This window comes from Pseudogymnoascus destructans, assembly GCF_001641265.1.
Source record: "Pseudogymnoascus destructans isolate 20631-21 unplaced genomic scaffold scaffold_7, whole genome shotgun sequence".
NCBI lineage: Eukaryota > Fungi > Ascomycota > Leotiomycetes > Thelebolales > Thelebolaceae > Pseudogymnoascus > Pseudogymnoascus destructans.
Genome location: NW_020167526.1, coordinates 19,982 through 32,317, shown reverse-complemented (window position 1 = coordinate 32,317; position 12,336 = coordinate 19,982). Strand labels below are relative to the sequence as shown.

The 12,336-nt window shown below is 52.4% G+C and overlaps 2 protein-coding genes across 2 annotated transcripts; both read right to left on the bottom strand.

The window, feature by feature from the left end:
- Positions 1–2,930: 2,930 nt before the first annotated feature.
- SSK1 (ssk1 response regulator receiver) lies at positions 2,931–5,616 on the bottom strand. The gene is made up of 3 exons (XM_024466423.1): positions 3,889–5,616; positions 3,067–3,816; positions 2,931–2,957 (listed from the first exon to the last, which is right to left on the bottom strand). Exons 1-2 carry the CDS (start codon positions 5,362–5,364, stop codon positions 3,583–3,585), a joined length of 1,710 nt encoding a protein of 569 aa, XP_024325545.1. The 5' UTR covers positions 5,365–5,616; the 3' UTR covers positions 2,931–2,957; positions 3,067–3,582.
- Positions 5,617–6,025: 409 nt separating this feature from the next.
- VC83_02766 (uncharacterized protein) lies at positions 6,026–9,395 on the bottom strand. The gene is made up of 2 exons (XM_024466422.1): positions 7,084–9,395; positions 6,026–7,020 (listed from the first exon to the last, which is right to left on the bottom strand). Exons 1-2 carry the CDS (start codon positions 8,744–8,746, stop codon positions 6,524–6,526), a joined length of 2,160 nt encoding a protein of 719 aa, XP_024325544.1. The 5' UTR covers positions 8,747–9,395; the 3' UTR covers positions 6,026–6,523.
- Positions 9,396–12,336: the final 2,941 nt, after the last annotated feature.

Below are 12,336 nucleotides of genomic sequence, written 5' to 3'. Positions count from 1 at the left end.
GAGAGCCACCACTCAGACAAGTTTGAGGAGTACTGCAAAGAACACAACATTATTACGCTTTGTATGCCTGCTCACTCTTCCCATATACTCCAACCACTTGATGTTGGCTGTTTTGGCCCATTAAAGAGAGCTTACGGTCGGCATGAAGATATGATGCGGGCTCATATTATTCACATTACTAAGGATGACTTCTTTCCTGCCTTCCACGCTGCATTTAACATTGCAATGACAGAAAGCAATATTCAGGGAGGGTTCCGAGGTGCTGGGCTTCTTCCATTTAGCCCTGAGAGTGTAATATCTACACTTGACCTTAGGTTTAAGACGCCAACACCTCCAACCTCTCGCCCAAACACCGCTCAACCATGGGTTTCTCAGACACCAAATAACCCAACTGAAGCTGTATCACAGTCTACTTTCATTAAAAACTGAATTGCGCATCATCAAAATAGCTCTCCAACCTCAATCTATGCAGCTGTTGACCAGTTTACAAAGGGTGCATCGCAAATAATGCATCAATTAGCATTGTTAAAAGCAGAGAACCAAAACCTGCGACAGGCAAATGAAGTGCTAAGCAAGCGCCGGAGAGCTAAAAAAACATGACTACAGCAAGGAGGATCACTTAGTCAACAGGTAGCACAGGAGCTACAGGACGAGAGGGACGTTGTGCAGCTAGTAGAGCAAGAAATAAGGGCAAGTAGTGGTTGGAAGCCAAGGGAAGAAACCCATGCACGTCGCTGTGGCAAGTGTGGTGAGACTGGACACAATGCGCGCACTTGTCAGATTGTAATAGACAGGTCTGAGGAAGAGGACTCCGAGTAGTTTTAATTAATTTATATTGTTGTGGTGGATTTATCGCAATTCTTATGGGGTAGTCGCGATATTTTGGCACTTTCGCTTGTTTGGCACTTTCGTTATACATGCACGTTAACCTTATTTAATAATTAACCTACTAATATTATATAGATTAATCCTTTAGACTATTAGAAAATAAATCAATCTAAATTTCCAATTCTATACTAGTGCTCCTATAGAGAGCTCTTTTAGTATAGGTAGCCTTATTATTTCAAAGACTAGAAATAGGCTTTTAAAAGACATTTTTAGAGTAATAGCTTGTTTAAAGAGTTGGGATTTTATAAAGGAAGAAGAGGATCTAGAAGAGGAATTTATAGCTAAATTAATACTTTAAGTAGTATTTAGATAGATTAATATATATTTAGTTTCCTTTTCTACTATGCTAGATAATTATTTAGGTGATGTACATGCAGTTAGGGGTAGTCGTAAGGAGGGGCAACCATCTAGGCGATGTTGTGGGACCTGTGGAAAAGCTGGTTATAATGCGCGAACTTGTTAAGAAGCTATAGATATGTCTAGTTCATCTGATTCCACTTAGTTATAGTTAATTTAATATGTTATGGTTTATTAATATTCAAAGTTGAATGCACCTCCTTTACAGACACGAGCCTTTTTAGCCCTACGGCGTTTGCTAAGGGCTTCATTAGCTGCTTGAAGGGTACGTACCTTAGTAGACAGAAGGGTGTTCTCATGTGCTAGTCGCTCTGTACCCTTTGCCAATGCAATAACTGTCCTGAAGATTGGGGTTGGCAAGCTTCCTTAGTGACGGGCAATTCAATTTTGAACAAGAGTTGTTTGTAAAAGAGCTTTAGTAGGAGTAGAAGGGGTCTAGGAGGCCAGTGGGTGGTCTAGAAGGAGTTGGAGTCCGTAACTTCACATCAAGCTTTGAAATCACAGCTTGCAGATCGAAAGGCACTAAGCCAGCTCTGTGAAACCCGGCCTAGGCGTTTTTGGGCTGTTATTGATTGTAGATATGCTGCTCTAAAGGCAAGAAAGAACTCGACCTTGGTAATGTGGTTGATATGAGCCTTAATGAAGGTCTCAATCTGCCAACCATATGCCTGCTTTAATACACTAAAGCACCTGACATCAAGTGGCTAGGTTAAATGAGACGAGTAGGGAGGTAGTCTAACAGTTATAATGTTGTGTGCCTTGGAGTACTCTTGGAACTCAGCCGATTCATAACTCTGATGCCCATCTAATACCAGCATTTGATATAGACCCCTGCACGAACAGCAGTATGTTTGTCGAAGTGTTTTAACCATTCCAGTCCCGTCTCATTATTCGTCCATCCATTGCTTGTCGGTTTAACTACCCAGTTGTGTGGAAGGCCGCCGTCTGTATACTAATTTGCAAGACGATTCTTGCCTTTAACTACCAAAAATGGAGGAATACTCTAGCCTTCACTGTTAATACAAGCAATTGCAGTAGCCCATTCCCGGTTCCCCAGCTAAACTGCCTTGCCTCTGCCAAGTCGATCTGCACAGGTTACAACCATTGCAGGGCAAATTATACCCATCATAAACCCAGTTTCGTCGAAGTTATAGAAGTCGCAGTCCAAAACACCATATTTTGCCCTCATATTTTCCACTAGTCGAAACCACGTGCCAATTAGCTCAGGATCTTCGCATAAGACCCCTTGAAAATCGTAAATGTGATTAAAACGCGTATTTAATTCTAGGCGTTGTTGTACAAATCGGTAGGCCCAGAGCTTCCCGACGCGCTTCCCTCCGCGTGATTCGAGAATAAAATTTGCCAAATCTCCTACACCAGCAAGCCGGGGTGCAAATCCTCTTGAATCCATATCAAGTATATTCCGAATAACCACCTCCTCCTCTAGCATAGTTAATTTCGTCATTGCAGGCCGGCGTTCGTAGATAGTAGTTCGGCCGTTCATTCTGTCACAGAGTGTAGAATGAGGTACTTCATAGAGCTTAGCAGCCTTCCGACGACTTAGATTTTCTGATGTTCGGATAGCCTCGATAGCTAGAATAATTTTTGCTTCTTGGCTAATTACTGACATAATAAAAGGTGGAAAAAACGCGTTGTGAAGTGAGGGTAGGAAATTCGGTAAAAGTGTCCGAGGTACTGATATGTCCGACGTACTGATAAACCACGTTAGTCATGATTATTATGATTATTTGTGCTAACCCTGGGTGATGGTGATGGTGATGGGAAGCGTGGAGGTACGAGGAGGGGAAATGAATGGGCTACCTATATTTTTGAATGGGGTCGGTCACTCATCGCGATGACTCGATGCGCTCACAGCTACCAAAAAAAAATGTAATTTTCCCATCTCACGGAGGATATAATACGCTACAGCGCCCCTTCTCCATCCATCACCATCTATCACATCCCTAACTAACAACCCCCTCCCTCTCTCCCTTCGCACACCTCCTCTGGCTCATCTACGCCATCAGTAATCCTACATAACCTCCCCCCATATCTCCGCCCTCACCCACCAGGAAATAGATAAGAGACGCAGGAGGTGACAACCTTCCCCAGATAGACTGTCAATACAAAAACACACCCCCCTAAAATGCACCACGCTCCCGTCCCACGAAACAAAACGCCCAAGCTAAGTATATGTATCCCACACCCATGAAAAAACGAAACAGGAAAAAAAAGAGACGAAGGCAGGTAGAATGGCTCCGACGCAGCGCAGCGCAAAGGTAAAGAAACCACACAGTGCGTTTCCTCCCCACCCCCACCCATCAGCGCGTCGCTCCCCTACTCCTCTTCCCTAATAGTAGCGCTCGTAGTGACCGCCTCACGCGCAGCGCCCATCCGGCTCTTCTTGCCCTTCCCCTTCCCGCCGCCGCCGCCACCCTTCTTCGGCGGCGCGTCCTTCTGCACCTCCTGCGCCGAGAAATCCTTCCACTTGCGCCAGCCGTCGAAATCGATCAGGGCCTGCATGCAGCCCCATTCCATGACCTTGCGCTCGAGCCAGACAAAGTTAACAGGCTAGTAGAGGGAGTTAGTATTTCTCTTTCAAGTCATTTTCCAACGGTGGAGGGGAAGGGGAAAGAAGCGTACCTTGGTCAAGAAATCGTTACACCCCGACGCCAAAGCCTCGTGACGATCACTCTGCAGCGAGCTCGCCGTGAGCGCCACGATGATGACGGGGCTCTTAAACAGGATGGGCGTCGGCAATTTATCCTCTCCCTCCGGCTCCTCGGGCTCCTCGGGCGCGGTGCTCGACGCCGACGAGAAGACGCCGATGCCGTTGAGGCGCTCGAGGCGGCGGATCTCGCGCGTGGCTTCGAGCCCGTTCATCACGGGGAGCTGGATGTCCATTAGGACTAGATGGAAGCCGCCTTGGCGCCACTTGGTCATGGCGTCCTTGCCGTCCATGGCGGTTTGCCAGCGCACCTTGAGGCGCTTCATGAAGGCTTCGAGGAGCTTCAGGTTGATGATGTTATCTTCGACGATCAGGACGTTGATGGGTGGGACGCTGGCGCCGTTGAGCATCCCTCCGGGCATGGAGGGTAGGTTCCTCATGAGTCTCTTTGGTTTCTTCGGTCTGGAGCTAGGGGCAGGTGACGAATCCCGGGGTGGTGGAGCCACGATACCTGGAGCAATTGCTTCGATTTCCGGTGGAGTCGGCGGTTTCGGAGTAGGGGGTGTCTTGGAATGCTCTGCCAGCACCGGATGAGCCCTCGACCTCACCCCATGAGGCGAAGCGGTCCGACCACTGGCTGCAGCAGACACTGGAGTCTGCTGCCCGCTGATAACGGGAGGAGAGCTCGTCACGCGAGAAACTCGCGGCCTGGCGGCATATTTCCTCCCAGGTGATGGCAGGTTCGGGGCATGTCCGGTGCCGAGGACAGACATGGAATGCGGGATGCTCGAGCTAGCTAATACCGGCATCGAGACGCCGTTCTGATGGTGGGGGGACGGAACGAGCGTAACTGGCATAGGTGGGAAGTAGTCTGTCCCAGACTCACTAGGCCGTAGTTCGTCGTGATAGTATAATGTGGCCCTTGGGGACTGTCGCGGAGTCGGCCTGACCGGGACATCGATAATTAAAGCTTCGTGTACGGTTTGGCCACCAGGAAAGTTCGCGGCGATCGTCCTCGATATCGGTTCCTCAGGCCCAAGGATCCTTTCATGGCGATGCTCACGACCATGGTCTCTCAAATGGTCCCTCGCATGGTCTCCCCTAAAGCAAATCTTCAGCGTAACGTCCGGCGCGTCGAAATTCCTCCCCAGCGAATTCGCGTATTTCCTCAAAATCATATCCCGCACATCATCCACGAGGTCGTCCTCATTTATAGTAACGAGCGTCGCCGACGAATTGGGCCGCTTGACCCAGATCTTACTGATCAACATGCTGCCGTTGATAGTCGACAGCCTACTCGCGCTGCCCTGCTCTCCCCTTCCCGACTCCAAGTTCGCCGCTTTCCCGATCTCGAGGAGCGTCTGGATCAGCGCCGTCTGCTGCGTCGGCAGGAGCGATTGGCGCCGCTCGCTCTCTCGCGGTTGCGAGCCTCCAGAGGGATTCACCGGCATCTGTATTCCATTTCCAGGCTCCAGGTCGTCGATGGGGTCGTCTGCGCCGCGATTCTCGAGCTGCTGCAGTTCCGGGTGTGTTCCTGGCTCTTGCTTTCGACCAGTTCAGGGTTGCTTTCTAGCTCGGGGCTTTCCGACTCTGGATCCTCTGTATATGGATGCGCTTTTATCTCTCCTCCTGCTCTGGCGGTGTACGGTGCGGTAGTTGGCTGTGAAGACGGCAGCGCAGTCGACGACTCATTGTCGAGGTCGTGGTCGTCGAGATTCGCCGGGCGGACCACCCTGGGTGTGGCACGGGCTCCACACCCCGATAGCGTGGAACGGATTCCAGACTAACGTTACTGCCGTAACTACTCGCTGGAACGTCTGGGGTGGAACGTCTGGGGATCCGCAGAGCCCGCATTTTGTCCCTGGGTCAGGATTTCTACTAAATTCAAAGAGCCGATTTTTGTAACCCCGTTGCGAGTAGGTACGAGAGAGTTCTTGGCTCGAGGACGTAAGTATGCTGAACCACTACAGTCCATTGATCGAGTGGCAAGTCACAGTGCTGTGCATGCATCCCGGGGGGGGGGGGGGGGATGGTAGAACAGCAGGCAAGAGCATCACAATAGGACGAAAACATGTATGGTCAACGACTGCATTCTTGCAAATCCAAGACTTTGTCTACTCCCCATCCATCACCTTTCCCTTTCATATCCACCTCCTAACCCACCTCCATGCCCAAAGCATGCCCATCACCCATCCAAAAACATTACCCCCCACCCTCAACTCATCCCCTCACGCTCGCCCAAAAAATCCCCAGTCGAAACGAATGTGAACCAGAAATCCAGCTCAAGCAATTTCGTAGGTATCGTATCTGTCTAAACCCCAAAAAAAAATCTTTCTCTCTCTAAAAAAAACGCCTTTCCCAGCGGCGCGTATAACACCTCTCAACGATAAAAGGTCTCCGCAGCAGCGCAGATAGTGATGTTTCGCCTTACATACACGATATAATCTCCCCGTACCCAACACGCGCCATGCAAAAAAACGCTCATAATACACGGAATGTTCGTTTCGCGCCGTCAGCTGTCTCCACCGTGGTAAATGGTGTAAAAGAGAACCGAACAACAGACGCTCCTCCCCCCATCCATCCCAATAGACCCATCAGGGCAAGCCAAGCCTACATGACCGTGCTCCCAGGTAACCTCACGAAGCGGTGACCCGTGTGGTTCGTAGGCGGGAGATGATTATGCTGCACGACCCTCGCGCGGCTATTCCCCGCATACCCGCTACTGGTCGCCTTACTGGCATCGATGACGGTGCTAGGGTCCTCATACGTGTCGACCTGGCAGCACTCGATGTTGCGCAGCCAGCGGTTGCGCGCAACGTCCGCCATCTTGATGCGCTTCGCCGGGTCGGGGTGCAGCATCGCGATGAGCATGCGGCGCAGGGCGGGCGGGTTGACCATTTGGTCGAAGGCGACGACGTGGGGATAGTCGAGCTCTGTGATGGTCGCGCCGGGGGGGTGCTTCGCTTCCCATTTCTCCCACCCGCGGACGAGGGAGTCGTAGTGTCTGTTTCCGCACTCGGCGCGCGGCCAGAGTGCGCCGCCGAAGATGACGTGGAGCATGACGATGCCGCTGCTCCAGACGTCGAGACCGCGGGGGTCGTATTCGCCTGGGTTGATGTTAAGATTTTGCTTGGGCGTTTGGAATCGGGGAGGGGGAGTCGGCGGCTTACCATTCTTAACTACGACTTCCGGAGCGATGTACGGCATGCTCCCACAGATCCCAGGGGCGCACAACCGCACCTCGCCCATTTCTTTTCCGCAATGCCCGCCGGCTTCGCGGAGGCCGGGGTGGATGCCCGAGAAGACCTCCGAGACACCGAAGTCGGTGATCTTGATCTTGCTCGTGCTGGTCACGAGGAGGTTTTCCAGCTTGATGTCGCGATGCGCGATGCCGTGCTCGTGGAGGTAGTTGACGCCCTGCACGAGCTGCTTGAAGATGCAGAGTCGGTCGTTGAGGCGGTCGGGGCCGGTGAGGTAGTTCTTCTGCACGAGACTGAAGAGGTCGCCTTCTTGGCAGTATTCCATCACATGATTCCATCGCCCGTTATGCGTGCAGAGGCGTATGCTCTCTACGATATTCGGGTGATGCAGGCTCTTCGCGATGCTGAATTCCGACTTGACCTTCTTCTCGTATTCCTCTTCCACCTCGCCCGTTCGCTTGCCGCGAAATTCCTTGACGGCATGCAGCTCCGACCCGCCCTTGCGCGTCATTAGTGTAACTTTCGAGGTCGCACCCTTACCGAGCGTCTTGCCACGTCGGCCAATGAGTTTGCTCTGGTCGGAAAATTCGTTGTGCAGGTCCACCACGTCAACCCAGAAGTCGTCTGGCAGACTCAGACTCATGCGCCTTGCCTTCAGGCCCGTTCCGGCCTCGGCAGGGAAACCCCACTCGTGTCTCGTGAGCTCAGGCTCTTTTAATTTCGAGCTTTGTGTGGTACTACGCAGATCTACTACGCTGGTCGCTCTCGGCCTGGGAGCTGGCTCCTTCAGGTCCTTTGGCCCGGCAAACGTTATGAATCTCTGGCGGAACCCGATGCCACTAGAGGCGCGGGGTTTCTTGCACAGAAACTGCGAAGCGTGGGGCTCGAGCATGGTCGTCTTATTGTCTTGCGGCGTACTCGACGGTGACGGCGGGGAATTCGAGCGAGTTGTATCCGACGACTCGACCACCGAGACACGGCGTGCGCCGGAGTTGCGTTGAAATAACATTGTGTCTGATCCCCCACGAGACTGACTCGGAGAAGGGTCTTCGATCGCGGATGTGCCGGAAGGCGCTGCGGGGTATTGTGAGTGGGGATTTGAGCGACGGAAGAATTGCGAGAGGCCACGCTTAATACCGGAGTCGACGGCGGATGTAGGCCGCTGTGGCGACGCATATAGAGATTCTTCGACAGAGGCACGTTGCTCTCGATTCCTGTCTGACGGAGACTTCGGCGGCGGTGTGGCGGCCGTGTTGACGAGCAGTGGCGGCTTCCCTACATTTGAGAAGGCCTCTTGTGAAGTGTCGTATTTCAGGTCGTCAGGAGGGGTATGGCGGAAGTCGTGTGGTGGTTGTGTGTCAGTCGGAGTCAAGGGTTCGTTGGCGGCCTCGCTGCCGGTCTCGTCCTCTTCCTCCTCTTCTTCGGGAATTGGACTTTGTAGGTCTATAGGACGGCTGTCGGGCGACTGTTCTCTGCTTTGTGCTGGTGGCGTGGAGCCTATCTGGAATAGTGGTGATGGTGGCGTGGAGCCTATCTGGAATAATGGTGATCTATGTCTGGACGAGGTATCATTCGGAGTACTCGAGGGCAAGTTTTCCGTCTGGGGCATCCTGACGACCTGGACTGACGACATTTCCGATGGTAGGATCCTCCGGGCCAATGGTCGACTGGAATGGCCGGTCAATGGTGACGGCTTTATATTAGTCCTTGGTTAAGGACGGAAGAGTCGGTTCGGGAGAGACCGATTACCCGCGATTGGACTGGGACGGGGAGGAACCAAAGTTGGCGGAGAGCGAGGTGAGCCGATTTCCGAACCGCAGTTACGGCACACACGGTGGATATAGATTCGTGTGAGCAGAATATAACCTCCACCACCCCGGAACCACGATGAGGGATTTTTCAGGATAGGAATTGACGAGATTATCCATTAAAGCACCTGTGGTGTCTGCTGTGTCTGGACAATACCCATGGAGGGTTGCCTGTCGGTGGTCGAGTTTAGTTGCAATGCGTTTGAGGGGGGAGTCGAGGCTAAAGTCGAGGCCAAAGTCGAGTTGGAGGTGGGAGGTGGAGGTGGCCGATTGGTGATTGAACAAGTCTATATCTTCGATATAGAGTAGAGTGGGTTCTCAGGTTGTAAGTGAAGGAAGAGTTGTTCTGCAGAGGTAGTTGAGAATGAGGTGGTGGAGATTATTAAAGAGAGAGGAGTTGGATGCATGGAGCAGTCTATTTGAGAATAAGGGGAGATTCCAATCCCAAAGAACCCAAGCCTAAGTTGGGGGGGGAAGGGGGGGGAAGGGGGGGGAAGGGGGGGGGAGGTTATTGAATTGGGGAGGGGGGGGGTGTGAATGTATGAGAGATATGTATGAGAGATATGTATGAGAGATATGTATGAGGGTTGTATGTAGTAGGATGGAGGTCGGTATGTAGTAGTATGGAGGGTGGAGCGTGGGGTGTGTTGGTGGTTGTTGGTGGTTGTTGGTGGTTGTTGGTGGTTGTTGGTGGTTGTTGGTGGTTGTTGGTGGTTGGTGGTGGTTGGTGGTGGTTGGTGGTGGTTGGTGGTGGTTGGTGGTGGTTTGTAGTGGTTTGGTGGTGGTGGTTTGGTGGCGGTTTGGTGGCGGTTTGGAAGCGGTTTGGTGGTGGGGTGGTTTGGTGGCGGCTGGTTTGGTGGCGGGTGGTTTGGTGGCGGGTTTAGGGGTGTAGTGCTAGTTAGTGGAGTGGTGTGTGTGAGTGGTGCGTGGTATGTGGTATGTTATGTGAGTGGTGAGTGGTGAGTGGTGTGTGGTGTGTGGTGTGTGGTGTGTGGTGTGTGGTGTGTGGTGAGTGGTGTGTGGTGCGTGGTGCGTGGTGTCTGGTGTCTGGTGTCTGGTCTGGTGTCTGGTGTCTGGTATGTGTGGTATGTGTGTGTGGTGGTGTGGTGATGTGGCGGTGGTGGTAATAGTAGGAGTGGAGGGAGGGGTGGAGCCTCTCTCCGACTTTGCAAAAGTGGCCTGTGGAGTAGGCAAGTGGTGTAGTCGCATTTGTTGTTGTTTTTTCGCGACTCCGGCTTCCAGGATTTGGGCCAGTTGGGGCAACCTGGGACCCTTCTTGTCTCTTGTAGTATATAGCACTGCTGGACCGAGGTGCGGGGTAACTAGATCCGTATTTAGCGTATAGGATGATGTATGCTGTAGGTGTCTAGGTGTCTAGGTCTAGGTGTATCTGTAGGTGTCTAGGTGTCTAGGTGCCTAGGTGCCTAGGTCTGTGGTGTCGTAGGTGTCTGTAGGGGATGCAAAAAGAGGAAGAGGCAAGGCAGGAAGGCAAGGTATATATATCTCTCTCCCTCTATATATATACACACAAAGAATGTATCCATGCATGGACGTGCCAGTCTCAATTATACGTCTTGATTAATTACACTCCGACTTTCTACTACTCTACTCGCCTACAGTCCACCAAGTACGGACTCGACAAGTCCGTCCCAGGTACCCTGTACGAAAAAAAGTGATGGTGGAGCAACAAGATCCGAGTTGCCGTTAAACATTGGCATTGGTTGCATTGGCATTGGTTGACATGACCTGACGGCACTACTTTAGCATCACTAAAGTATGTAGTGCCGTCAGGTCATGTCAAGGGCGGCGTCGATACTTGGAGTGCTTGGATCAATACAACAAATACGTACGTAGGGATGATGGAAAGATTGGGGGGTCAACGCGCAGCGTATCCATCAGCTAAACCACGCCAAAGTAGCCAGTACCCGCCAGGGAACACCACCACTTGTCGCCACGGCTGCCACAGCTGCGTGCTGGGCGCTGCGCTATGTGACAAATGCCACCATACTTGGCATCTGTGGTGATCTCTTGGGCCTGGGACGGACCTTTTGATAAGGGGGGCTGGTGGCCGACGGGGCCGACGGCAGGACGGCGAGGCAGAAACGACGGCTGCGACGACGACGGCAGGACGGCGAGGCAGAAACGACGGCTGCGACGACGACGGCGACGACGACGGCAGGACGGCGAGGCAGAAACGACGGCGGCGACGACGAGCAATGCACCAAGTAAGGGGAAAGAGCGACGCCGAGAGTAAACGGTTGAGGGGGGAATGTTACGCATGATGGCTTGGCAGATGGCTCTGAATGGCTCCGTATGGTTCGGTGTTGCTCTGTATGGCTCTGTATGGCTTGATCTCCTCGAGATCTTCCCCCCCCAACACACACCCACACCACACCCCAAAAACCCAAAAACCCAAAAGCCAAGAAGTTGATCGCTGGGGTTGATGACGACTCTGTGGCGACCGAGACGGCCGGGAACGGATCGTCGTCCATACTTGGCGCGCATCCACCCGTCTTCGCCTCCTTTTTGCCAAATCACAAATAAGACAAGTGAAGACATTGTTGGGATTTGAGAGTTGAGATGTGGTGATTAACGAGGCGGTTCAGACCTATTCAGAGCTGCTCAGAGGCTGCTCGCATTCATTATCAGTAGCACCCGAAACAACGTTACGAGTATGTTTAACCAAGCACTTGGCGGCAATTTTACTTTCTTGGTTTGAATCGCACAGCCTCTCTTGTGTTTCTCATGCCGCCACCATCAACGGCGGAAATGAAGCTGGAAACGGGACGAGACAGCAAGGAGAACGGGAATGGAGGGGAGTATGATCCATCCTCGTACCCCCCCCTTACCTTCCCCCGTTGGTCATTCCACTGTCTACTGAAGACATGGGCGCCGACCCCTGTGGGACGAGAGATACGCACTGTCGCTCCCATCTCATTAGTAAATTCACGGACAACGGCACATATCTGCTGGAGAACAGTCAGTAATCAAGTAATTTCATGATGGACGCCCATTCCAGCCAGGAGTCGGCGCTTACAGCGTCTTTTGATGCCTTTTTCAGATCCGATAGATACACCCACCTCCCCCTACCATCCTACCATTTCCTATCTCACCCATGCTGATATGATAAACCTTGCTACCTTACATATATACGTGTGTAGGCCGCTCCATCCCGCTCCAAATCACCCATCACCGCATCACTCACTACCCCCCGATGCGCGCGTGTGCGTGTGCGTGTGCCAGCGCGGGCCACGATGACCTTCAAACCTCCCATCCCATCCCAGCTTCTTACCTCACCCTCCCTCCCGTCCCTCCCATCGCCATCTATATAATATGCGCCCGTCCATTGCAGGCCACCGCCGCCGTAGCGCTACAGCGTCCGTCCGCGTCGCTTCTATCAGGCGACACGGGTACC

Bases quoted from the DNA above. Each gene is read 5' to 3' on its own strand.
- VC83_02766 (XM_024466422.1), bottom strand. From the start codon at position 8,746: ATGTCGTCAGTCCAGGTCGTCAGGATGCCCCAGACGGAAAACTTGCCC. The intron at 7,021-7,083 runs GTAAGCCGCCGA...ACATCAACCCAG, and splicing joins GGAAGTCGTAGTTAAGAATG to GCGAATACGACCCCCGCGGT.
- SSK1 (XM_024466423.1), bottom strand. From the start codon at position 5,364: ATGCCGGTGAATCCCTCTGGAGGCTCGCAACCGCGAGAGAGCGAGCGG. The intron at 3,817-3,888 runs GTACGCTTCTTT...TCCCTCTACTAG, and splicing joins GTAACGATTTCTTGACCAAG to CCTGTTAACTTTGTCTGGCT.